The 27,766-nt window shown below is 38.6% G+C and overlaps 1 protein-coding gene across 3 annotated transcripts; it reads right to left on the bottom strand.

Moving 5' to 3' along the window:
• Positions 1–269: 269 nt before the first annotated feature.
• On the bottom strand, positions 270–27,766 carry LOC311292043 (myosin-7-like). 3 transcript variants are annotated; one of them, XM_084411475.1, is made up of 39 exons: positions 11,554–11,675; positions 11,289–11,323; positions 10,925–11,136; positions 10,491–10,634; positions 10,251–10,407; positions 10,014–10,041; positions 9,821–9,926; positions 9,626–9,718; positions 9,144–9,207; positions 8,946–9,044; positions 8,751–8,854; positions 8,531–8,669; positions 8,304–8,422; positions 8,078–8,227; positions 7,803–7,973; positions 7,386–7,695; positions 7,210–7,286; positions 6,825–7,030; positions 6,615–6,738; positions 6,356–6,492; positions 6,004–6,259; positions 5,667–5,909; positions 5,410–5,586; positions 5,155–5,300; positions 4,981–5,071; positions 4,502–4,891; positions 4,293–4,419; positions 4,085–4,203; positions 3,796–3,992; positions 3,371–3,554; positions 3,121–3,286; positions 2,799–2,923; positions 2,337–2,645; positions 2,021–2,224; positions 1,241–1,537; positions 1,052–1,156; positions 842–937; positions 616–750; positions 270–371 (listed from the first exon to the last, which is right to left on the bottom strand). In XM_084411475.1, the coding sequence occupies exons 3-39, from the start codon at positions 11,123–11,125 to the stop codon at positions 351–353; spliced, it is 5,817 nt and encodes a 1,938-aa protein (XP_084267601.1). In that variant the 5' UTR covers positions 11,126–11,136; positions 11,289–11,323; positions 11,554–11,675; the 3' UTR covers positions 270–350. The 3 variants fall into 3 exon arrangements, with proteins under 3 accessions (XP_084267601.1, XP_084267603.1, XP_084267602.1); XM_084411476.1 differs by lacking the exons at positions 270–371; positions 616–750; positions 842–937; ... (34 more) ...; positions 11,289–11,323; positions 11,554–11,675 and adding exons at positions 15,425–16,289; positions 16,594–16,728; positions 16,828–16,923; ... (34 more) ...; positions 27,328–27,387; positions 27,489–27,766; XM_084411477.1 differs by lacking the exons at positions 8,946–9,044; positions 9,144–9,207; positions 9,626–9,718; ... (5 more) ...; positions 11,289–11,323; positions 11,554–11,675 and having other exon boundaries at positions 8,531–8,650; positions 8,751–8,765.

The raw sequence follows: 27,766 nt of genomic DNA, 5'->3' as shown, positions 1-27,766 counted from the left end.
AGAGCAGCTCGCGGAAAGGAGGGATTTAGAGAGATTGATTCATCTGACGAGTCGTTTGAGAATCACTGAAAATGTGGCGATGTGCAAATGTATATTATGAGAAAATTAAACTGTTTTTTGTTTTACCTTTGATGCATGAAAACCTGTTGTAGGAGACTCCAAAACAACATTAGGAAACTTTAAAATAGCATAATAGGGGCACTTTAAAATATATAATTTCAATGCACAACTCAATCACAACACAGATATAATGCAATTCAACTTTATTCTACTGTGTGACTGAAAAAGAGCTGGACTGAGTGGATAACTAATTCAACATATGGGAGACATGCAGAAGGTCCATTTGAGGTTTACTCTTCATCATGTCCCTTCTGTATGAAAAAGATAAGAGGAAGAGATTATCAGTTGTGGTAAATGATTAAATTGCATAAGTATGTCTCTATAAATTAATTATATATCAATGTGACTATATATTTAGACCATATATCCATATATAACCTTTTGTTTCTACAGTAGGCCTATACTTGGAAACTGGGTAAATTAAAACTACATGTTACTTAATTGGTTTGAATCAGAATGGATCACAAAGAAATATCAGTCTTCTTAAGCACTGACCTTAGAACCAACATCGCGACTTTTGGCACGCAGTTTATTGACTTGTGACTCTGCAATGTCAGCTCTTTCTTCTGCTTCATCAAGTTCATGCTGGATTTTCCGGAACTTGCTAAGGTTTGTGTTTGCTTGTTCCTCCTATGAAGCAGGATTAGCAGTTCTGAGATTAGAGCCTTAACTGAATAGTATGATTTATCATCAAAAGTGTGATATTTAGTCCAATACTTACAGCTTCCTCTGCAGCCCTCTTGTAAGCTTTGACCTTTAGCTGAAGCTTGTCAACTAGATCTTGCAGACGAGCCATATTCTTGCGGTCCTCCTCAGTCTTTTAAGACAAATAATAACAAAAAGATATTATTTGATGTTTGAAAGTGTTGTCGTAACATTTTCTATTGGTGTATTCAGTAATAAAATTTGATGTTTTTTGTTGTTGTAGTACCTGGTAGGTCAGTTCTTTAATACGTCTCTCATATTTGCGAATTCCTTTCACTGCCTCGCTGCTCTTCTTCTGTTCTGATTCTACTTCATTCTCCAGCTCCCTCACCTGTTGGCATAGTATGAATGTTTTTACAGCATACCACTTTCAACAGTCAGAAAACATTGTTGGGATTTAAGGTAGGTCACTCACCCGAGCTTCTAGTTTCTGGATTTGTTTCTTGCCTCCTTTCATAGCAATTTGTTCTGCTTCATCCAGACGGTGCTGCAGATCTTTAATGGTCTGCTCCATGTTCTTCTTCATACGCTCCAGGTGAGAACTTGTATCCTGCTCCTTCTTCAGTTCTTCAGCCATCATGGCAGCATCAGTGATGGCCTTCTTGGCTTTTTCTTCAGCATTCCTGCATTCTTGCACTGCCTCTTCCACCTCACTCTGAAGCTGGGATGTGTCAGCCTCCAGCTTCTTCTTCTGATTCAATAGGCTTGTATTCTGGACAAATTAGGTATTTGCATTAAATTAGAAACTGAATAAGAATGGATCTGTTCAAAATGAAGATTAAGTCAGGTTGAGTATCACTTGAATTTTAGCGATTCAGATTCCAATATCGGTTCTGCTTATTGATTCCCAGTTTCGTTTCCAATATGGGGAAAAAAAATTAAACCATTTAGAACATTTAGATATCAATCCTATTTATTCTGTGACTTTTTGTTCTTTTGTAACATTCTGTTGCACCTCAATACCATGAACAAAAGATAGTCTGGATGTGCCCAGCACAGAAAACAGCGTGCAAATGCCGAATTGAGTTCTCTTTCACATCTTTTTGCTCTCTAATGTTTTAAAACCAGATTACAATGCGCACACAGGAATCAATAAGCGGATCGATCAATTTTAATTTTATAACAAGTATCTGATTCCAGAATTGGAATTGATTTTCCATTCCCAACCTTAAGAATAAGCATCCATTCGCTTTACCTGGGAGTGCAGTAGCTGCACTCTTTCACTGGTATCCAGCAGTTCTTGCTCAGCAAGCTTACGGCCTCTCTCATTTTGCTCAAGAGCGGCTCTCAGCTCCTCCAGTTCAGCTTGCAGAAGGTTGTTGCGTCTCTCTAAAATCGCAATGTTCTCCTTGAGATCATCATTTGTTCTCAGAGAGTCATCCAGCTGAAGCTGAGCATCCTGAAAGATGAGTGCAAACTAATTAAGACAAACCCTTCAACAGCTCTACCCTTTCAAAAGCTTTCATTCTTTGCCTAACTGATTCACAGTATTGATTCTGAGTGCATCTTACTTTCAGATGTGCTTGGACACTCTTGAGTTGTTTTTGAGCCTCTGCTGCTTGTCGGTTTGCCTGACTAAGCTGGATCTCCATCTCATTCAGATCTCCTTCCATCTTCTTTTTTATTCTGAGGGCCTCATTCCTGCTTCGTGTTTCTGACTCCAAGGAGCTTTGCAGAGTGTCAATGGTCCTCTGCAAATTCCGTTTGCTCTGCTCCATCTCTTCATCCTTCTCAGCTAGTTTGCGCTCAATATCAGCCTTAATTTGGCCAAATTCTAGCTGAGCTCGCAGAATCTTACCCTCCTCATGCTCCAGTGAGGCCTTTTAAACATAACATTTTGTGATCTATAACTTGGTTTGCAGTACTTTAAAAATACGATTAATTTTAAACAATAGTAATAATACAATTTAATCAGCTGTTGTTTTTTTTTTTTTTTTCAAAGTCAAGAAATCGAGCTTCATCTGAAAACTTACCTCTGCCTCTTCCAGAGCAGACTGAATCTCACTTTTTTCTTGCTCCAGCTGTTTTCTCATTTTCTCCAGCTCATGAATACTCTTTCCTCCTTCACCAAGTTGCTCAGTGAGATCAGAAATTTCCTCTAGATGAAAAAACAAAACATATAAATGTCTCTACAATACTATAAATTCTTCTTCCACCACCCCACTCCAAATACACCATAAAGTCCTATTGTACTACTTTTATACAAAAGTATCTCCAGTATATCCAGTATCTCCATTTATCTATTAAGATTCTTTGCCAATAAAAAGTTATTTTGGTAAATTTTGTTTTTTTTACCTTGGAGATTTTTATTTTCTCTCTTCATGGTCTCCAGGTGATCCAAAGATTCTTCATAGGAGTTCTTCAGCTTAAAAAGCTCAGTACTCAGACATCTGGCTTCCTTCTGAGAGCTCTCTAGCTCAACCTGTGACTCTTCGTACTTCTGCTTCCACTCAGCCAGGACCTAAAAGCATCGTTTCTCATTTAAGTAGGATTACAGGGATTTAGAAAGAATTTTTGAGCTTAATCCCAAATCAAGTTTGGTTACCTTATCAAAGTTTCTTTGCTTCTTGTCCAATGCTGCTGCAGCTGCATTAGACCTCTCCAGGTCCACCATAAGATCTTCAATCTCATTCTGGAGTCTGTGTTTGGTCTTTTCAAGAGAAGAACATTTCGCATTTACTGCTTCAACAGCTTCTTCAGCCTCCTGCAAACGTTGAGCCAGTTTCTTCCTGTTTTAGGAAACGGAACAATATTGAGGAATGTAATTGTGTGAGTGCACATTCTAGTGGATAGACATTTGATTATATTTTACCCTCTGTTTGGTGAAGCTTGGCCAACTAACAGAAAAACTTTTTGTTCGTCTTACATTTTAAAAGAAACATAACACAAACAAAAAGCTTATCTGTCAGTAGAGAAGTTACATGGAAAAGTCAAAATTTCTATGAAATTCGAAATAGAAACATATCTTACTTGGCTTCTTCCAGCTCCTCAGTCCTCTGAATGGCATCAGTTTCATACTTGGTTCTCCACTGAGCCACCTCAGAATTAGCTTTAGACATGCTTCGCTGTAGCTCTGCTTTGGCTTCCTGCTCCTCCTCATACTGCTCTCTGAGCAGATCTGTGTCATGACGTGAGGACTGTACAGCATGGGCGAGGGCATTCTTTGCCTGGAGGACACATTGTTATTTAGCAGATCAACAAAATTAATGCAATTCATTTTTGAAATATTAATCAGACAATGTTCATACTCAGTTCACACCTTAGTTTCCTCCTCGAATTGCCTTTTAAGATCTTCAATTTGCTGAGTGTAAGACATCTTGCTTCTGGTTAGCTGGGTGACAAGAGAGTCTTTCTCCTCCAGCTGTCTTGAAAGTTCACCTACATGTACATGTGTCATCAAGTATTTTATTATTGTCGGTGTTCTGTCAGTCATAAGAATTCAAAAAGACAGTTATTGGCAGCCTTACCATTTTCAGATTGTAGCTTAGATTTTTGCATTGTGAAGTCATTGATACAACGCTGGCCCTCCTCAAATTTTGTTCTGTATTCATTCATTTGATCTTCCAAAGACCTGCAGGTCTTTTCAAGATTTGCCTGTACAACGTACATAATTTGGATAGAAAATTACTTCCCATCAAAGATAACAAATATAATTTTTTTTTTAAATGAATAATACCTTTGTCTTAACAACATGTTCCATGTTTGAGACCACATCATCCAGCTCCAGCCTGAGTTCACTTTTCTCCTTTTCCAGTTTTTGCTTGACTCTCTGCAAATTGTCTATTTGCTCTCCAAGATCAGCCACACTGTCAGCCTGTTTCTTTCTCAGTGTGGCGGCCGTGGCCTCGTGCTGCAGAGTGGCCTCTTCAAGGTCTCTGCGAAGTTTCTGAAACTCTGCCTCTCGTTTCTTATTCATCTCAATCTGAGCAGATGTAGCTCCTCCAGCCTCCTCCAGTCTCTCACTGATCTCTTCTAGCTCTCTGGCTAAATCTGCTCTCTGTTTCTCAACCTTGGCTCTGGCAGCTCTTTCGGCCTCAAGCTCTTCCTCCAGCTCCTCAATACGCGCCTAGAATAGAAAATATGTCATGGTTGTCATTGTCTCATTTTTTAAAAAATTCGGTGGCAATATGCTCTATTTATTTATTTTTTTGATACCTGAAGTTCCTTCAGTTTTTTCTGTAGCTGAATGCAAATAGTTTGTTCATCCTCGATTTTTCCATTGAGCTGACTAATCTCAAAGTCTTTCCTATATTTACAAGAGAGATATTTACAGTCCTTTGTCTTGAACAAACAAATTGGACTATGAAAGAATGGGAGAAATTGCCTTACTTCTTCAGTCGTTCTTCCATTTGCTGCTTGTCATTCTCCAGGTCCATTAAATTTTCCTGGGTTAACTTCAAGTCTCCTTCTAGTTTCCTCTTAGCTCTTTCTAGATCCATACGGATCTTCTTTTCTTGCTCAAGAGATCCTTCCAACTTGTTTAAATAATTAAACATGTTTGGTTTATTTAGTATGTCAATATTGGCTGCATAGCATTTGCTTGCATCAAGAATCCTAAAGGTAGATGTAAATTGTAACACTCACATCATCCACCTGCTGCTCCAGCTTTGCTTTTGCCTTAGTGAGGGTGTTGACTTTGTCCTCCTCACTCTGCAGGTCATCCAGTGTCTGCTGATGAGCTTCCTGCAAAGCCTTTTTCTCCTTGGTTAGCTTTGCGATGATGTCGTCCAAAGCTGCCATTTCCTCTGTCAGGTTCTTCACCTGTGAAAGACCATGGATCGTTTAGTTCTAAGTGTTTATACAGTGTGTGTGTGTGTTTTGTGTAGAAAGACATCCCAGACCTTGTTCTCAGTAGCATGCTTTTCTTTCTCCACTTTAGCCAGAGTCAGCTCCAGGTCATCAATATCTTTCTTCAACTCAGAGCACTCATCCTCCAGCTTTCTCTTCTTAGCTGTCATCTCTGCATTCATCTCCTCCTCATCCTCAAGCCGCTCTGTGAGCTCTTTGGCTTTTGCCTCAAGCTGGATCTTGTTTTTGATGAGCTGATCGCATCGCTCTTCTGCGTCACATAGATTGTCTTGCTCCTGTTGTTAAAAGGTTAAAAAATGACAGTGATTTCTGTACTGTGGAAAACACATTTTCTTTTCACGTTTTATAGGCACAAAATTATTAACTGACCGCTTGGACTTGAAGCTGTAGGTCATTCTTCTCTTGGAGAAGAGAAACCATTTTTTCTTCTAGTTCTTTCCTTCGTGCTTCAGATTTAGCATAAGCCTCTTTGAGCTTGGCAAATTCATCTTTCATATTTGCCATCTCTTTTTCTGCTTCTGCTGATTTGAGTAGAGGTTTGATTTTGAAGAAGAGCTTCATCCAGGGCCAATTCTTCACCCCCATGAAGGCACGGACATTCCACTGGATAACCAGTAGGGCATCCCTGTGAGGATATTACATTTTTTATGTCAGCAAATATCACAAAATATTGTATTTAAACATAGTACAGTGTACAAATTGTAATATATGTAATTCTTGCCTTCTTTCAACTATCTTTTGGAACTCAATCCTTGCCAGGAGTCCTCTGGATCTAGCTTGAATTCCAGAAATAATTAGAGAGAGTCTGTCATCTCTCATTTCTTCCAGCTGACCCAGTAAACCAGCCTTAAAGAACACCTAGGCAGTATTCATTTTAGAAACATGCACTTTACTCACAGAACAACATGACCACTTTCATATTTGCTCCCATATTAAATAATGGATATAAAATTATTCTTCAGTTTAATCTAAGTTTTCACCTTTGTGTGTCCAAATTTATATTGATTGTGATCAATATCCAGTGATCCCAACAGTTTCTCAGCTCCTTTCCTGCTATCTATGAACTGACCTTCAGGTATGGCTGCAGGATTTAGGATTCGGTACCTGTAAATAAGTACAGAATGTCTGTAATAATGGAAAGTGTTGCTTTAAATTTAGAGTTTAAGTATCAAAGAACCAATAATAATTACCTCTGTTTAAAATCCCCATAGAGGATTCTGTTGGGGAAGCCCTTCCTGCAAATCCTAATGCCCTCTAGTACACCATTACAACGTAGCTGGTGCATGACCAAAGGGTTCTCCATCGCACCAGGAGTCTTTGTCTCATTAGGAATGATGCACCGTACAAAATGAGGATGTGTTGATCTCAGGTTTGTCATTAACTTATTCAAGTTTTCCTGTAGGGATAAATGCACAGAATGTAAAGCTATTCAGAGCTATTCAAAGAATTGCTTTTAAAGAATATTGACATAATTATGTTCACTGGAGACAAGCTTGATATCATTAGTACACATTATATATTCTTTTTTATTTTATTTTCATTATGTATGATCATTTGAGACTGAAACTCAATTACCCTGTGAAGCGCAGACACAGTTTGGAAGGAGGAGCCCTTCTTCTTACTTCCGCCTCCTTTACCACCCTTACCACCGTCTGGTCAAAACAAGGCACAATAATTACTTATAACTGGAAGTACTCAAACCACTCATAAGTGAATTTGAGATTCTAATTGTGCATTTTTCTCATACATACCAGAGTCTGACCCAGCATAATTAGCAAATAGCATTGACAGGAGCTTGAGTGTAGACTTTTGAAAGAGACCAACAACAGTCTCATTCAGTGGGTCTTTGTTCTTCACCAGCCAGTTGTTAATATTATAGTCAACTGTACCAGCATAGTGAACTAGAGAAAAATGAGACTCCGGCTTTCCTTTTATTACTCTTGGTTTCTGGAAGTTATTTGATTTCCCAAGGTGGTTGTCATAAAGCTTTGCTTTAAATGTTGCATCACTGGCTTTGGGAAACATGCATTCCTCTTCAAGTATTGACATGATGCCCATAGGCTGAATAAAGAAGTTGATAGGATTGAGTTACTGACTGTAGAAAATTGCTTTGTTAAATAGTTAAAGCACTATTCATGTATGAAAGCTTTATCGTCAGCCCTACTTACTTTCTCAATGAGATCGATGCAGGCCTGTAAGTCCATGCCAAAGTCAATGAACTGCCATTCGATCCCTTCTTTCTTGTACTCCTCTTGTTCCAGCACAAACATGTGGTGGTTGAAAAACTGTTGCAGTTTCTCATTGGTAAAGTTGATACAGAGTTGCTCAAAGGTGTTGAACTGTTGTTTTAAATCAGAATGAATGAAATTTTAAGTTTTTGTAAGTTGCATAGTAATATGCATTTTAAACATGACAACATGAGGATCTTTCCACAAAGACTTACATCAAAGATCTCAAAACCAGCAATGTCCAGCACTCCAATGAAGTACTGGCGAGGTTGTCTGGTGTCCAGAGACTGATTGATTCTTACAACCATCCAAAGGAACATCTTTTCATACACTGCCTTGGCCAGTGCACCAATTGCATAGTACACCTAAGCACAAAGAAGCATTTAGTTTGCCATTACTTGTCTAAATGGACACCATTTAATTAATGCCACGCCAACTCACCTGCTGGACATTTTGCCCTTTGGTGACCCACTCATTTCCTACTTTCACTCTTGGATGGCATAGACCCTTGATTAAGTCAGCAGAGTTTAGACCCATCAGATATGCAACTTTGTCTGCATCTGTAAAATAAATAAGATTTCTCTATTTTCAAGGAAAACACTGCTATGCATAAGAGATAAGAGAGTGTTGCATTTAGTTTTCTGCTTCAGGAATTATACTCTACACACCTTCAGTTCCATCAGCTTCTGCTTGCTCCTCCCTCTGCTTTTGTTTGAACTTCATATTGCCATAGTGCATAATGGCTCCAGTCAGTTTATAGATGCCATTTTTCTCCTCCTGAGTGAAGCCTAGTACATCAAATGCTTCCTAAAGTTTACATAATTATAGATGTCATTTGAGAACTTTACAGTGACAGAAAAACTAAAATATAATACATTTCATTCTTACATCAGTAGCAAGTAGTTCGTCTCCATCATTAATTGAGGCTACGGTTGTTTCGCCTTGGGAGATGTAAGTGTAGTCATAGGGGTTATTGGTGATGAGCAGCATCTCTATTTCAGGAGAAAAAAAGAACTGTCAGTTTGTGACGATCCGGCACTACTGTAAAAGGCCTTTGATTACAGAATATATACTGCATCTTACCCAGCAGCTCAGGTTTCCGCTGAGAGAGGATTTGATAGAAAATGTGATAGTCCCTTTCAGCCTTAAGCTGAAAAGACACCCTTGACTTCTCCAGAAGATCTGATATATTAACAAAAAAATAAATGTTTAGTCTTTGACATTCAGTGTTTTATGAATCCACAGATAGAGTCCAGATATCAAAATGAATTTAATTCTTACATGTCTCAATGTCAGCAGAGGCCAACTTTCCACTGGCACCAAAATGAATTCGGATAAATTTTCCCTATAGAATTCAAATAAAAAACAATGATCATGTTAAGAAGTTAAGCACAATGAATGCAATAATAATTGTATAAACTACTGAAAATCAATCAGTATGGCTTATAAATACCTAATGCCTGTGTTAAGAGGTACTTGATTCAGATTAATTTTACTGCATTAACCTCTTACAACTTCTAACATAACATAACTTCTGATTAAGGCCTTTTTTTCTGATTTCAGTGTTTTGTACCATAATTATATAAATACTAAATACACTATCATATTTATGCTGCCATCTGTTAACCTTATGTTCTATTTATATCAGTTAGATTTATCCAGCAGAGGGTGTTCTCACACTATATTTGTGATAGTTGTGACATGAATGCTATTACTTTAGCTTCACTAAAAGTTTTACATAAATGTTCAATGCTGAAGCTTACAAATCTTGAGGAGTTGTCATTTCTGATGGTCTTTGCATTGCCAAAAGCTTCCAAAGCAGGGTTAGCCTGGATGATTTGGTCCTCCAGGGTTCCCTTTAATGAAAAGGTAAATGCTTTGGCATGGTGTAATTGAGTTAAATGTCTTTTTTTCTAGTTAATGCAGAAACAGATGACACATATGAAAATGACATTTACCTTCTTTTCTGACCCATCTTTCTTTGCTGAGCCCCCAGCTGCAATACTTGCAAAATATTGAATGACTCTCTTTGTGTTTACAGTCTTTCCTGCACCAGATTCTCCACTACAGAGAACAACAATCTGATTATTAAAAGTGGCACGAAGTACTGAATTAACTAAGGAATTATATTAAAAGAAAAATAATACTTACGTGATCAGAATTGACTGGTTTTCCCTGTCTGAAACGGAGAAGAATTCTTCAGTTACGGCTTCTATATTATCGATCTTTAAGAAGATAAGGCTCATCCAGAGATTTGTGCAAAATACAAAAAAGGTTCCTCACACTTTGCATGTTTGTTTATGAAACATTTTGCCCAATTTTGATAATGCTTTCAGCTAGAATACGAGTACTCTCAGATCTTCAGAGCAGAACAGATTTTGTCCATACCTGTTAGCATGTACTGGTAGGCATTATCAGAGATGGAAAAGATGTGGGGAGGAGCTTCACTCCTCTTCTTCCCTCTATAGGCTACAACCACCTCCTGATTGTACACTGGCAGCCACTTGTAAGGGTTGACAGTGACACAGAACAGCCCTGAGTAGGTCTGTGGGAAAGGACAAATAAAGTTCAGTAATTGAAGCTAATTAGGTTGTATTCTCGAGTGATATTGAACTGGTCTGGCCTTACATAGATCATCCATGCTGCATAGCGCTCTTTGAGGTTAAACAGCACTGCAGGCTCATGGAGAAAGGTGAACATTGCCATGTCTTCAATTTTATCAAACTTTGGTGGGTTCTGGGGATGAATGTCAGCTTCCTTTACAGTGACAGTCTGTTAGAAGCAGAAAGAATTTAAGCATTAGAGTAATTCTCTTGTGTAAAGTGGCATCAAATTTGCTGTTTTGTCCAGATTGTATTATAGCACTGTTCCAAAGGCAAATCATATTGAAGCTAACATTTAAATAATGAAGACCTCACTAATTCTCAGTGGTTTCTAATTAACAATTATCATATGTATCAGCGACCACATTGAAAATGTACCATTGAAATAGCTCTGTCATTGAAACTGTCCCGCCTTTGAAAAAGCATCTTCTCAAAATGCTCCTTATTAGTTGAGCCTACCTTGTTTTTCTCAGTCTGTACAGTGACTTTGTCACCTTCACGGCTGATAATTGAAGCTTTCACATACTCTTCATCTGGATCAGGCACAAAACACTCCTTTTTCATATCAAAGGGACGAGTTTGTGCTTCCAGACGCTCTCGATCTGACTTTCGCAGGTAAGAAGCCGCTGCTCCAAACTGTGCCATATGAGCGTCCCCCATGATTGCCTTGTCTGGAGATGGCATGGTTAAGTCCATGTTAATGTGAAGTTTTAAGAATTGGCAATATCAGACATGCTATGATCAACATTCCCATACAGATTTCTAAATAATACACAATCATATAAAACCAGCTTTGACATTTGAAAATAAGCATGACTCTTACCTGATGTGCACAAGGTGCAGCAGCTGAAGAAGAACCTGTAAATGTAAATATATAATTTTATTGTTACTCCTTAAGACTCAGATGTGAATTAATACTTTTTAGTCTTTGTCACGTCACTAAACAATCCAATACTTAAAAGATGTAATCAGAACAACGCAACATAATGAGAAGTAAAATGGATTTATCGTGAATGAAGTTGTAGTAGAAATTTGAATTCTCTAATATTAAATGTAACTTCACTATGCAGTTTTGGCTCAAATCTTACCCTCAGATAAAACGTCTGACTTGTCTGGACACCAACCATGAGAACTCTTTATAAAGGAACTCACCCTCCCAAATTTGGGGAAGGCATCCTACAAGGCAGGAATGCTATTGCGCCTGATCACTAGGGTTCAACAAGGGTACTTATGGGTATTAGGGAGAAGCAAGAACCTGCTAGTTGAGTTAAGGCTTATCTTTGTTAAGATTGGTTAGTGCTCCATATTAGGCTCTCGCTGATAGCTGAGTGCTAATTTAGTCTAGCGAGTTAAGTGGTTTTCACTTAAATTAAATGTGAATGATTAAAACCAGACAGTGTACAGTGTACATTGAAGAATATGCATCTGATATGAATATTACTCCAAAACTTAAGGCAAAGGAGCAAGATATTTATGGGAAATTCTATTTTCGTGTTCTTGTGGTAAGCCATCACTACATTCACGGCACTTTAGCGCCCCATGAGGGTTTAACAGGCAACAAAGGGATTTGAATTCTGTCTTAACAAACTTTAGATGGAATTCTATATTTGTCATCCAGCATTGTTTAGAATACTCAAGAGAAGGTATCAGATTTCTGTAAAGAAATTTATTTGAACTGCATGCCATATGGGCTCTCAATTACCCAGAGAGCTTATGGGGGGTTAATATGCAACATTGTGTTTTTTGTCATCATAGCCCAGACTTGGCAGGGACGCAAACAACAATATCAGATGCCCTCTGAGTCTGCGTCTATATTAAGCATCTTAGTCTGCGGGATTTACCAGGCGGCAAGTGTCGAACAGCACTCATATGAGGGATCATACCTCAGATTCAGTAAAATTAGATAATGATAATACAATAAAAATGTAAAGAAGAGAGAACTGGAGTTATATCCTGGGTGGGGAACAATGTTGGTTATTGCCGTACCATCCTTCATTATCATCTACCAGCCAGCAAGTGTCTCCCCCCACAAGACATGTTGTTGACAACCCATTGTTTCTTTGAGGACAAAGATAACCCTGTGAAATTCCTGCTGAGTGGATCTCACTGATTGAGGAGTGAAACCACATCATACTGTGAGCCGGACCTTACTTTATGTCTCTTCCTGGGATCAACTATAGTCTGTCAACTGGCCATTATAGGTGGTTTTCCTCATAAATAAAACCAAGTGACAGGTATACACAGAGACCCATGAATATTTTATGGTATTCTGAAATTCTTGTAATTGTATAGAGTCCAGTGCTCATATTAAATCTTTTTTTGAGGGTTCACATGTTGGTGTCAGTGTCCTTGGAATGTGTTGCAACTGTGAGTGATGAAAAGGACACTAATCCATTGGCCTCATGGGTAGACATATTCTTCTTATAGTACAAATATATGCAGACAGAAACATTAAAGGTAAGTACAAAAAGTTTATTTTTATTTATTTTTTTACTTGACAATAAACTCACAATTCAAAATAATACAAAATAATAACAAACATAATTCCTGGTTTGTTGTGTTTCTATAGATGTTTGTCCATTTTAAGATTGTTTGAATAAGATTTTTTAGGATTCAATACATACAACTGGCAGACATAACTGAAAGGTGAGTACCCTTGACAATTACCACACGGGAAGGGTCAACAGATAAACAAGGAGTTAAGTGCCCATGACAAGTGATAATACTGTTCTATTCTGACACCCAGCCAAATCTTTTAAACAATGACTGGCGTCAAAGTGCAAAAGGATGTGAGAAATGCCAAGCCATTGCTAAAGTCTCAGTAAAGATAACGTTGACCTTTTTAGTCAGATAAGCACTTAACATAATGAACATCACTCCGACACACAGGTAACATGCATTTTGTTCCCACTGGTCATAAAATTAGATCACTGCCATTTATACAGTGAGGAAAATAAGTATTTGAACACCCTGCTATTTTGCAAGTTCTCCCACTTGGAAATCATGGAGGGGTCTGAAATTGTCATCGTAGGTGCATGTCCACTGTGAGAGACAGAATCAAAAAAATTTTTTAAACTATTTATTTGTATGATACAGCTGCAAATAAGTATTTGAACACCTGTCTATCAGCTAGAATTCTGACCCTCAAAGACCTGTTAGTCTGCCTTTAAAATGTCCACCTCCACTCCATTTATTATCCTAAATTAGATGCACCTGTTTGAGGTCGTTAGCTGCATAAAGACACCTGTCCACCCCATACAATCAGCAAGAATCCAACTACTAACATGGCCAAGACCAAAGAGCTGTCCAAAGACACTAGAGCCAAAATTGTACACCTCCACAAGGCTGGAAAGGGCTACGGGGAAATTGCCAAGCAGCTCGGTGAAAAAAGGTCCACTGTTGGAGCAATCATTAGAAAATGGAAGAAGCTAAACATGACTGTCAATCTCCCTCGGACTGGGGCTCCATGCAAGATCTCACCTCGTGGGGTCTCAATGATCCTAAGAAAGGTGAGAAATCAGCCCAGAACTACATGGGAGGAGCTGGTCAATGACCTGAAAAGAGCTGGGACCACCGTTTCCAAGGTTACTATTGGTAATACACTAAGACGCCATGGTTTGAAATCATGCAAGAAGGTTCCCCTGCTTAAACCAGCACATGTCAAGGCCCGTCTTAAGTTTGCCAATGACCATTTGGATGATCCAGAGGAGTCATGGGAGAAAGTCATGTGGTCAGATGAGACCAAAATAGAACTTTTTGGTCATAATTCCACTAAACGTGTTTGGAGGAAGAAGAATGATGAGTACCATCCCAAGAACACCATCCCTACTGTGAAGCATGGGGGTGGTAGCATCATGCTTTGGGGGTGTTTTTCTGCACATGGGACAGGGCGACTGCACTGTATTAAGGAGAGGATGACCGGGGCCATGTATTGCGAGATTTTGGGGAACAACCTCCTTCCCTCAGTTAGAGCATTGAAGATGGGTCGAGGCTGGGTCTTCCAACATGACAATGACCCGAAGCACACAGCCAGGATAACCAAGGAGTGGCTCTGTAAGAAGCATATCAAGGTTCTGGCGTGGCCTAGCCAGTCTCCAGACCTAAACCCAATAGAGGATCTTTGGAGGGAGCTCAAACTCCGTGTTTCTCAGCGACAGCCCAGAAACCTGACTGATCTAGAGAAGATCTGTGTGGAGGAGTGGGCCAAAATCCCTCCTGCAGTGTGTGCAAACCTGGTGAAAAACTACTGGAAATGTTTGACCTCTGTAATTGCAAACAAAGGCTACTGTACCAAATATTAACATTGATTTTCTCAGGTGTTCAAATACTTATTTGCAGCTGTATCATACAAATAAATAGTTAAAAAATCATACATTATGATTTCTTTTTTTAGATTATGTCTCTCACAGTGGACATGCACCTACGATGACAATTTCAGACCCCTCCATGATTTCTAAGTGGGAGAACTTGCAAAATAGCAGGGTGTTCAAATACTTATTTTCCTCACTGTAAATGTGTATGCCTACCTATTAGCTGGCTGTTTAATTACACTTGTTATGAATTTTACGTGTTTTAATGCGTAATGTTACTTAATTGGCCATGTTATCAAAATTTACAAATACATATGCAATTTGTGCTTTTAAAATGTTGCGTATTTTACATTTACACATCCCTAAAGATTTATGAGTGCACGTGTGCCTAATACAACCGTGATAGAGCCAAAGATTTGTTTTGCTGCTCTCTCACCTCTCTCGATGGTGTGTGTCTCACCTACTCATTAATACCTGTGAGAAACCTCTAGGTGAATCACATCTAGACAGCATTTAAAGGACCCACTGGACAAAATTAATGACTAATTATTTAAAAATGACTGGATTTGTTAATGAACTGCGACTAGAACTGTAAAGAAGTATAATTTTCATAATATATTTGTAGCATTATAGATGTTGTGTTCTTGTTGTACATCATTATCTCCCTTGGAAGTTCCTACAGGATTTTTCCTGTGTACATTTTTGTAATATCTGTACATGAAATGCATCTAAGTACAAAGATGATCTGCACATTGAAGTATCAGTGCTGTTGTCTGAGATAATTGACATGTTAAGTACTTCAGAGTAGCTCATTGAGCATGAGCCTTTATCCCTTTTATCTATTTCAAGAAGCAAAGGCTTTGTTATATCCTTTTCCATTTTAGACATCAGCACTTCCATAACTGATCCTTAAAACCTGATTCCTGAAGTTCTGCTCAGTCAATGACGCTCATTGGTTACCTTAAATTCATTTAAAATCATTGTTCAGGCAGTTTGAAAAGCACATTTAAACTCAGTTGTGATTTATTATTTATACTCCCAAGTTAGTTTCACTTGCCACAGGACATGTTCAGCATTAGACAAACAAACTGTATGTTTGAGGCAAAGCTAAAAACTACAAAAGAGAAGCTGTTATATACACTGAGGGATTACTGTGTATCTTTGATAAACATTCTCAGGGGATACAAATGTTTATTTGCTTTATTGTAAAATGTCAAATTAATAATATGATAAATAGATGTAGATGGTACTTAATTTATATTTAAGTAAACTAAATGCTCTTCTGAGAATTTAATTTTAGAGTCATTGTACAATGTGATATAACTTGGGCCAAATAAAAACAGCACAATAGTAGTCTCCATAAACATATAAGAGAACAAATTAGATGCAGAGTGACTTTATTTCATGTAAGTGAGGAAATGGTGAACAGTGTACAATAGTGTACAGAGAGAAAGGCAAGCAAATAAAGATGATTTCAGAAGATTTCCAGGACTTCACTCTTCATCAAATCCTTTCTGTGAGAGAATAATGTTGATGAGGGAAAAAAGACTTCATTAGTTATTAAGGAAAGATGTTGTAAAATATTAACAGCCAAAAACATTGATGACTTAACCTGTCCTTTAAAGATTTCTGTCCAATCAGATGCTCTCTAGAATGAGATAGTCACTCCCAATTATAAACACCTGGCTAGCAAGTAGCAAATCTGACTGCCTGACTGACATGTTGGCTATTAAAAGAGTGGGATCCAAACTGAAGTTATGCAATTTCATGAGCTCTTTAACATTTCAATTAATGATTATTTAATTGTGTCCACTGTACCTTTGGCCCCACATCACGACTTTTGGCACGTAGTTTGTTCACTTGAGATTCAGCAATATCAGCCCTTTCGACTGCTTCATCTAGTTCATGCTGCAGTTTACGGAATTTGCCGAGGTGATTGTTTGCCTGTTCTTCCTATTACAGGAGGCAAACAAAACACTTAAGACATCAGTATACTTTACACAACACCATCCACAGCGACTAGTTCTGTCTCTGAATTTCAAGAGCACTTACAGCTTCCTCTGCAGCTCTTTTGTAAGCTTTGACTTTTAGTTGCAGCTTGTCAACCAAATCCTGAAGACGGGCTATGTTTTTACGGTCCTCTTCAGTCTAGATTCATAATTAAAGATTAATTCTGTGTAGATGATTTATTTTAATCATTATCAAACCTATTCACTTGCCCATGAAATCTAAATATTTTAATCCCACCTGATATGTAAGCTCTTTGATGCGGCGTTCATATTTACGGATTCCCTTCACAGATTCACTGCTTCTCTTCTGTTCAGCTTCAACTTCACATTCCAGCTCTCTTACCTAGGAGTGATGCAGTAGACTTACATTAGACATTGCTTTATTCATGTCTTCTTAAATGAACAAGAGCCACAAGAATAGCAGATGACTGTAATTACTCACCCTAGCCTCCAGTTTCTGAACTTGTTTCTTGCCTCCCTTCATAGCAATTTGTTCTGCTTCATCCAGACGGTGCTGCAGGTCTTTAATGGTCTGCTCCATGTTCTTCTTCATACGCTCCAGGTGAGAACTTGTATCCTGCTCCTTCTTCAGTTCCTCAGCCATCATGGCAGCATCAGTGATGGCCTTCTTGGCTTTTTCTTCAGCATTCCTGCATTCTTGCACTGCCTCTTCCACCTCACTCTGAAGCTGGGATGCGTCAGCCTCCAGCTTCTTCTTCTGGTTTATGAGGCTGGTGTTCTGTATGAAAAAGTTTCTGATACAGTGATCGTTTGAAATGGAACCTTTCAACAAAAATACAAAAAGACTCTTCATGGTTTACCTGAGAATGCAAAAGCTGTACTCTCTCAGTGACATCAAGTAGCTCTTGCTCAGAAAGTTTGCGTCCACGCTCTGTTTGTTCCAGAACAGCCCTAAGCTCCTCCAGTTCGGCCTGAAGCAAGGTATTGCGCCTCTCTACAAGTGCACTGTTCTCCTTCAGATCATCATTGGCTCGAAGAGAGTCATCAAGCTGAAGCTGGGAGTCCTACAAGATTTTCCATTAAGGAAAGCCAAGGTTACTTTTGTAGATAAAGAAAGTGAATTATGAAATGGTAACACTTTTTACCTTCAGATGGGCCTGGACAGACTTGAGTTGTTTTTGAGCCTCAGCTGCCTGTCTGTTAGCCTGGCTCAGCTGGATCTCCATTTCATTTAAATCTCCTTCCATCTTCTTCTTTATCCTGAGAGCCTCATTCCTGCTACGAGTTTCAGACTCCAAAGCACTTTGTAAGGTGTCTATGGTCCTCTGTTGGTTTCTCTTTGACTGCTCCATTTCCTCATCTTTCTCAGTCAGCTTGCGCTCAATGTCAGCTTTTATTTGGTTAAATTCTAGCTGGGCCCTCAGAATTTTACCCTCCTCATGCTCCAGAGAACCCTGTAAAAACAGAATAAGCTTACTCATGTCATCATTGCACTTCTTTCAATTAGTTTTTTTGTGGCCAAGCTCCTACCTCAGCCTCTTCCAGCGCAGCTTGTATCTCTGCTTTTTCTTGTTCCAGCTGCTTACGGACCTTCTCCAACTCATGGATTGTCTTCCCGCTCTCGCCAAGCTGTTCGGACAGATCAGAGATCTCCTCTAAAGGGAAAATCACATTATAATTTGGATTATCCATAGAGACTTAAATACAAAAACAAATACATGTAATTTTATGCAAACATGTACAAAGTAGCAGAATGTTGTATAGCAAGAACCTTGCAGGATCTTGTTCTCTCTCTTCAGGGTCTCCAGGTGATCCAAAGATTCCTCATAGGAGTTCTTCAGCTTGAACAGTTCTGTGCTCAAAGATCTTGCCTCCTTCTGAGAGCTCTCCAGTTCACACTGAGACTCCTCATACTTCTGTTTCCATTCAGATAAGACCTGAAAGGAAAAACATTTATTAATTCGATTTTTGATAATGAATGTTGATCTAATAAAAATGTAATAAAATTAATTGAATACATTTTTTTAAACTAATAAATTGGAATGGATACGGTGCCAAAGGGTGGATTTCCAAGAGAAATTTTGCAATCTAAAATGTTTTATTTGCTTAACATTTTTTGGCCATGCAAGTTCCATACTTCCATTCGTTTTATTTCAGAATTCTGATGATTTTACCATTAATCTAAAAAGTGGAAAATAGGAATAATAAAGAATGAGTATAGGTGTGTCCAAACTTTTGACTGAGTTTTGAGTTTCTGAAATCTCTTTTTCTCTCTCTATATACAGTATAAAGGTGAATTCATACAATTATAAATGTTGTCTAAATGTTTTAGTCTCTCGTTTAAATACTACCTTATCAAAGTTTCTTTGTTTCTTGTCTAAAGCTGCAGCAGCAGTGTTGGATCTCTCCACATCCACCATCAAATCTTCGATTTCATTCTGGAGTCTGTGTTTAGTCTTTTCAAGGGAAGAGCATTTAGCATTAACTGCCTCCACGGCCTCCTCGGCCTCCTGCAAACGCTGTGCCAGTTTCTTCCTGCATGGAATTAAAAGTAATTAAAAAGTAATTAGTAATTAAAAGAACAGTCTTCCCTGCTGAAAAATCCAGCATTGCTGGTTACCAGCAAAGGTATTTTTTTTCAAGCTGGATTTTTCAGCAGGGTTTTGAAAAGTGGAACTCACAAAAACCTGGCAGAACAGAGAAAATGTGATGTCAAATCTAAATGTTTTAGAGATCAATACAAGAAACACAAGCAGTCATTGCTGGGTCCTTTTGAATGTTTCCCAATATCATACATTTATGTACTTAGAGTTATAAAGGTTTCATATCTTACTTGGCTTCTTCCAGCTCTTCAGTCCTCTGAATGGCATCAGTTTCATACTTGGTTCTCCACTGAGCCACCTCAGAATTAGCTTTAGACATGCTTCGCTGTAGCTCTGCTTTGGCTTCCTGCTCTTCCTCATACTGCTCTCTGAGCATATCTGTGTCATGACGGGAGGACTGTACAGCATGGGCGAGAGCATTCTTCGCCTAGAAAAAGATTTGTTTGATCACTTTGTTATAGAAGATTATAAATTACTTGAAGTACAAGCGGTAGTGGAAATATAGGGGAAGTGGACAAGTGTATGTTACCTTCATTTCTTCATCTAACTGCCTTTTCAGGTCCTCCATTTGTTGACTAAAGGAGTTCTTACCCCTTGTCAGCTGAGAGATTAATGATTCCTTTTCTTCTAACTGTCTAGAAAATTCATCTGTTTTGAAAGAAACAGGCAAATAAACTGTTGTTGTCTTATAAAATTATCACCATTTTATAGTCAAGACAAGACTGCTGATTTACCATTTTCTGCCTGAAGCTTTGCCTTCTGAGTTGTAAAGTCATTTAGGGCCCTTTGAGTGTCTTCATACCTGTTACGGAATTCATTCAGTTGATCTTCCAGAGTTCGGTTCATTTTCTCCATATTAGTCTATTTTGAGTAAATATTGTATTAGTATATACATTCTCCAGAAGTAAAAACAAAACAAACAAACAGATCATTAAAGATTTTTATTCTAAGGTCAAATTTTGAATATATAAAAGAAAAAAAATCAGCCAATTCACCTTGGACTTGACAATATGCTCCATGCTGGAGGCCACATCATCCAGTTCCAGCCTGAGTTCACTTTTCTCCTTTTCCAGTTTTTGCTTGACTCTCTGCAAATTGTCTATCTGCTCTCCAAGTTCAGCCACACTGTCAGCCTGTTTCTTTCTCAGTGTGGCGGCAGTGGCCTCGTGCTGCAGAGTGGCCTCTTCAAGGTCTCTGCGAAGTTTCTGAAACTCTGCCTCTCGTTTCTTATTCATCTCAATCTGAGCAGATGTAGCTCCTCCAGCCTCCTCCAGTCTCTCACTGATCTCTTCCAGCTCTCTGGCTAAATCTGCTCTCTGTTTCTCAACCTTGGCTCTGGCAGCTCTTTCTGCCTCAAGCTCTTCCTCCAGCTCCTCAACTCGAGCCTAGTATAAAGAGAAGTAGAGTTTTTCCCTTCAAAATGCACATTACAATGATCAACAGAACCGATCATTAAGTAATGTATTATAAAGTACCTGCAGCTCCTTGAGTTTCTTTTGTAGGTGGATAATTATATTTTGTTCATCATCAATTTTACTGTTGAGCTGACTGATTTCAAAGTCTTTTCTGAAAATGAAATTATGGAATTTATTTTATTATGATGTTCAAACATTCAAAACAACAACAATACACTAATAATAAAGTAGTTTGTCTTACTTCTTCAGTCTTTCTTCCATTTGCTGCTTGTCATTCTCCAGGTCCATTAAACTTTCCTGGGTTAACTTCAAATCTCCTTCAAGTTTCCTCTTAGCTCTTTCTAGATCCATTCGGATTTTCTTTTCTTGCTCTAGAGATCCTTCAAGCTAACGGATTTAACAAATTAAATGATTAATGTGCTGCAACAAACATTCTTGTTTCTTCACAAAACAACAACAACAAAGTATCTACACATCACGTACAAGGAGCTTGGCTTACTTACATCATCCACCTGCTGCTCCAGCTTTGCTTTTGCCTTAGTGAGGGTGTTGACTTTGTCCTCCTCACTTTGCAAGTCATCCAGTGTCTGCTGATGAGCTTCCATCAGGGCTTTTTTCTCTTTTGTCAGCTTGGCAATAATATCATCTAAAGCTGCCATTTCTTCTGTCAGGTTCTTCACCTGTGTGTATAAAGCTAATATTAATTAAACACTTTATTAGAGATGGACATTTCCTTTTCACAGTTAATTACAGTTTGTATGAAACCTTGTTCTCAGTAGCATGCTTTTCTTTCTCCACTTTCGCCAGAGTCAGCTCCAGGTCATCAATATCTTTCTTCAGCTCAGAGCACTCATCCTCCAGCTTTCTCTTCTTAGCTGTCAGCTCTGCGTTCATCTCCTCCTCATCCTCAAGCCGCTCTGTGAGCTCTTTGGTTTTAGCCTCCATCTGAATCTTGTTTTTGATCAGACCTTCACACCTCTCTTCAGCATCACAGAGATTATCTTGTTCCTGTTTGCATTGAAAATATTACAAAGATTCATGCATAAAATTACATACTGTTTATTCCAATCTTTTATTTATGAAATTTGATAAAACTTACCGCCTGAACTTGAAGTTGAAGGTCATTCTTTTCTTGAAGAAGAGTCACCATTTTTTCCTCAAGTTCTTTTTTACGAGCCTCAGACTTTGCATAAGCTTCCTTGAGCTTCAAGAACTCCTCTTTCATATTGGCCATTTCCTTCTCTGCTTCAGCAGATCTCAGCAATGGTTTAATTTTAAAGAAGAGTTTCATCCAGGGCCAATTCTTGACACACATGAATGCACGTACATTCCACTGAATCACAAGCAGGGCATCCCTTTTTTTGGCAGAGAATGCATAACAAACACCATTTCAAATTCAACAGCATATATAAACACATCGCTAGTTTAATATAATCTGTGAGATAAGCATTACCTGCGTTCTACCATCTTTTGGTACTCAGCCCTTGAGAGAAGACCACGAGACTTTGCTTGAATCCCAGTGATTATTTTTGATAGACGCTCATCTCTCATCTCCTCCAGTTGACCAAGAAGACCAGCCTTAAAAAATACCTGATGTAATAGCAGACATTAAGTTATCACAACCTTTTCCTTTTACAGCATTTCACATATTCCTAGTAGGTAGTGATACATGACTTACCTTAGTGTGCCCAAACCTGTACTGCTGGTGGTCGATATCCAGAGAACCCAACAGTTTCTCTGCTCCTTTCTTGCTGTCTATGAACTGTCCCTCAGGGATAGATGCAGGGTTTAAGATGCGATATCTAAAAATAAAAATAAATTAAAACAAGCAGGTGTTGTAGTTAATTCTAGTAATATTTTTCCTTCCCTGAACTCATGGTACCTCTGTTTAAAGTCCCCATAGAGGATTCTGTTGGGGAAGCCCTTCCTGCAGATCCTAATGCCTTCTAGTACACCGTTACAGCGTAGCTGGTGCATGACCAAGGGGTTCTCCATCGCACCAGGTGTCTTTGTCTCATTGGGGATGATGCACCGTACAAAGTGAGGATGTGTTGATCTCAGGTTTGTCATTAGCTTGTTAAGGTTCTCCTGTAAGGAATCACTTGTTAGCAAATTTGACTAGGATAGAACAAATAGTTTTTTGGTATTGACAGGCATTGGCATACCCTGTGAAGTGCAGACACTGTCTGGAATGATGACCCTTTCTTCTTCTTTTCTTTTTTACCACTTGCACTTTCTGCTCGACAAAATATAATTCAAAAGTTTGAGTTTTTGTAATTTATTCATAAATGTTTAATGATGGAGCTAAAATACCATGCAATTTCATTGATACAGTGTGGACACTATTGATTTATAGCTTCATTTTCATATGTCGTATGACCTCACATTACTTAAAGTAGACGGTTCATCAAATTTATAATGTCAATTCTTTCAAATACATTACAAGCTCACCTGAATCTGCACTTGCATAGTTGGCAAACAATAAAGCCAACAACTTCAGTGAGGATTTCTGGTACAACCCAACCACGGTTTCATTGAGGGGGTCCTTATTCTTTACCAGCCAGTTGTTGATGTTGTAATCCACTGTACCAGCGTAGTGAACCAGGGCAAAGTGAGACTCTGGCTTGCCCTTCATAAGCCTGGGTTTCTGGAAGTTATTTGATTTCCCAAGGTGGTTGTCATAAAGCTTTGCTTTAAAGGTTGTATCACTGGCTTTGGGAAACATGCATTCCTCTTCAAGGATCGACATGATGCCCATAGGCTGGAGGAATCAGGAATATGGAGAAATGCTAATGTCAAAGAAATACATATATTCTTGCTGTAATTAAAACTTGTTGTAGCAATTATTGGTGACTCACTTTCTCAATGAGATCGATGCAGGCCTGTAAGTCCATGCCGAAGTCAATGAACTCCCATTCAATCCCTTCTTTCTTGTACTCCTCTTGTTCCAACACAAACATGTGGTGGTTGAAGAACTGTTGCAGTTTCTCATTGGTAAAGTTGATGCAGAGTTGCTCAAAGGTGTTGAACTGTACATGAATTTGTAATAGTTGCAGTAACAGTTTTATATGAAAAAATATAGAAATTTGAAATGCTGAGGTGTAACTTGTGTGTTAAGCATTCAGTACTCACATCAAAGATCTCAAAGCCAGCAATATCCAACACTCCAATGAAGTACTGGCGAGGCTGCTTTGTCTCCAGAGACTGGTTGATTCTCACCACCATCCAGAGGAACATTTTCTCATACACTGATTTTGATAAGGCACCAATAGAAGAGTTCACCTGAAATAACCAGCGCATAAAAGTTTTGTTTGTTTTACTTTTCGTTCTCTCATTGTTGTCAGCTTGGATTAAGACTACTTACTTGCTGGACACTTTGTCCCTTGGTGACCCACTCATTTCCAACTTTGACCCTTGGGTGGCATAGACCCTTAATGAGGTCAGCAGAATTTAGACCCATTAGATATGCTGCTTTGTCAGCATCTGGAAATCAAGATTCATTACATAAAGCATGACTGAAATAAAGAAATTCACAGAGGTGATGACATTTGAATTTGCTGCATTTTGATGTCAGCTTCAATTCCTTACCTTCAGTTCCATCTGATTCTGCTTGTTCCTCTCGCTGCTTTTGCTTGAACTTCATGTTGCCGAAGTGCATAATGGCTCCAGTCAGCTTGTACACAGAGTTCTTTTCTTCTTGTGTGAAGCCCAATACATCAAAGGCACTCTGCGAAAGTAGAATGCTTGGGTATGTTAGTGCCTTAAGACATGAATGTTATGTGGCCAAAGATCATTATGGTTTTTATCCAGCTTTAATGGCAAGAAACTTACATCGGTAGCCATTAACTCCTCAGCATCATCAATAGAAGCAACTGTGGTCTCTCCCTGAGAGATGAATGCGTAGTCATATGGGTTTGCTGTCACTAGCATCATCTCTGTTTATACAGTTTAAATAGAAGAGAGAGAGCACAAGATTATATTCAAGTCTATCTAGGTTTTGTATTATTTATTGAGTATCTGAAGTTACTTTATTTGCTCACCAAGGAGCTCAGGTTTTTTGTTGGATAAGATTTGATAGAAGATGTGATAGTCTCTCTCAGCCTTTAACTGAAAGACCACACGAGACTTCTCCAGGAGATCTAGACAAATAGAAAGAACATAGTTTTATAATGTACAAGTAGTCCACTATAATTTGTCATTTTCATTTGTACAGGGATCGTTTTGACAAAATTGTCGTCTGTACACAAAAAAAAGCAGTTTTAGTATATCATTATCAAGTAACCTTACACTAGAATGAAATGAAATATAAAATGAATGAAATGTTTGCAAAAAGAAAGCAATGACATACATGTTTCAATGTCAGCAGATGCCAGTTTCCCCCTTGTATCAAAGTGAATTCGAATAAATTTTCCCTACAGAAAAATATGTTGAACAGCCTTCTTACACCATGTTGCATAAAACTGAATATGCTCTGCAATTTTTATTTAGTACACGTTCACTTACAAATCTTGAGGAGTTGTCATTTCTGATGGTCTTAGCATTACCAAAGGCCTCCAATGCAGGGTTAGCCTGGATAATTTGATCCTCCAGGGTTCCCTAGATAAGGAGATCACAAACCCAGAAGAAGGTTAAAACATATTTAAAACATTAGACATCAAAGGCTTTGTCGGCACATCTATATTTGTCCCTTTCTTAAAGTAGCACCTTGTTCTGAGCAGCCAAGTCCTTCTTCCCTCCACTTGCTGCAATGCTGGCAAAGTACTGAATTACTCTTTTAGTATTCACAGTTTTCCCAGCACCGGACTCTCCACTAGGATCATAAATAAACAATATTATATATATATATATAGATATATTACTTATTTAATAGTTTTAGAGTACTTGAATTGTATGGACAAGAGCTGCATGGACGTTCTACAAGATATCTTTGTGGAAGAAGTCATTTGACTTTCATCAACATGTAGATGTGTAAATGACAGAATTTTCATTTTCGGGTGAACTATCCATTGCCAGAAGATTACTGTTGCTAAGTTAGCAGAAATACAGAAGACTTCTCTGTACTGTAACAAAAGTTAAGTGGCAATATAGTGACTTTACATGTGGTATGCTTTGTCACTTACGTGATAAGAATGGACTGGTTTTCTCGGTCTGTTCAAGGACAGAATAACAAATATCCATTTTTGTTTTGTTTTATTTGTTGGTGCTGATTTCATTATCTGTACATTTGATCATTTTTAGTTTTGTACCTGACAGCATGTACTGGTAGGCGTTATCAGAGATGGAATAGATGTGGGGAGGAGCTTCAGCCCTCTTCTTCCCTCTATAGGCTGTAACCACCTCCTGATTGTACACTGGCAGCCACTTGTAAGGGTTGACAGTGACACAGAACAGCCCTGAGTAGGTCTGTAGAACAGAAGTATAAATGTATAAATAAATGTATACTTAAAAAAGTATAAATGTTTGGTTTCAGAGAAGCAGCTGAGACTCCTGTATACTCACATAAATCATCCATGCTGCATAGCGCTCTTTGAGGTTAAACAGCACGGCAGGCTCATGGAGAAAGGTCAGCATTGCCATGTCTTCAATTTTATCAAATTTGGGGGGATTCTGTTGCATAATGTCACTCTCTTTGACAGTGACAGTCTGTACAAATAAAGGATAAAGTTTAGAGCAGGGTTCCCCAACCGAAAAACCCAAGGGAACTGTAGGAGGACAGTAAGATTGTGCTGGAAACATCAATGCCAAATTAAATTGAATAAAAGTGTATAATTTTTAAAACACAATTTTTTATCAAATTAAAACATGAACCCTTAGAGCAGGGGTGTCCAATCCTGCTCCTGGAGGGCCACTGTCCTGCAGAGTTTAGCTCCAACCCCAATTAAACACACCTGAACCAGATAATCAGGCCTATCTGACTGACCAGGACTGAGTTTGGATACCCCTGCCTTAGAGGGTTCAGCTAACAACAATGCTTGTCAAAAATGTTACAATGTTCAGCATAAATTATTTGAGTATACTGTTCATCTGTTCAATGCATTGTTCATTATGTAGCCTATGAGACTTTGAGAAATGAAGCCTCCTTAAAAAATGCCACCATATGTTATATGTTTTAGAATGTATGTGTGTGTAAAAGAAGTTCATCCCAGTAATAAGTTTGGATGATACTAAAATATCAAAATCACATATTGGCTGATCAAATATTCACAAAAGCCTCATAAAAGATGGAAATCATGTTCTTTTTGCACTGACCTTCCCTCCCTGTGTCTCCACAGTGACTTTGTCACCCTCTCGACTCGTGATGGTGGCTTTAACAAACTCCTCCACTGAATCCGGCACAAAGCATTCCTTCTTTAAGTCGAATAGTTTTGTTTGCGCCTCTAGACGCTCCCTGTCAGACTTCCGCAGGAAAGGGGCAGCAGGCCCAAAAACTGACATTTCAGCATCACCCATAGTTAACCTTAAATTATAAAAAACGAAGGACTTGTGAACTAGAAATAAGAACTAATGCAGTTTAAGTGATTTTCAATGCAATTGTCCAGTGCTTGCATCGTAACATAAATTTACCTATTAGGTTAATGACCGGCAGCAGATGCAGATGGAGGCTCCAGGTGTTTGCGATTCCTCCTAAAATACAGAGAAAAATGTACACATGAAATATATGTAGTGATAAATATAACACAAAAGCAGTACAGCAATAGCACAACACACAGTCATAAAGAACGTACACACGAAAAACCACACAGGGTCCCGGTCCGGTGGACAGTATGCTGAGATTCAGCACAATAGCAGAGATGGGATTTATAACCTCGATGCACTAACCCTATAAGGCCAAGGACATCTGACCTGTGAGCCCCCCTCCTGACGTAAGCACATCAAACACACTAAAACAAGCCAATCTTTTGGTGCCCTGGCACTTAGAGGTGCTCCATTGTGAGCGTTCAGGCTGATGGCCAGGAATGCTGAATATCTTTTGTGTGAGTCACAGGAATACATATTCTCCATC

The sequence above is a fragment of the Rutilus rutilus genome (assembly GCF_951802725.1).
Source record: "Rutilus rutilus genome assembly, chromosome: 6".
Classification (NCBI taxonomy): Eukaryota; Metazoa; Chordata; class Actinopteri; order Cypriniformes; family Leuciscidae; genus Rutilus; species Rutilus rutilus.
This window is presented reverse-complemented; position numbering and strand designations above follow the sequence as displayed.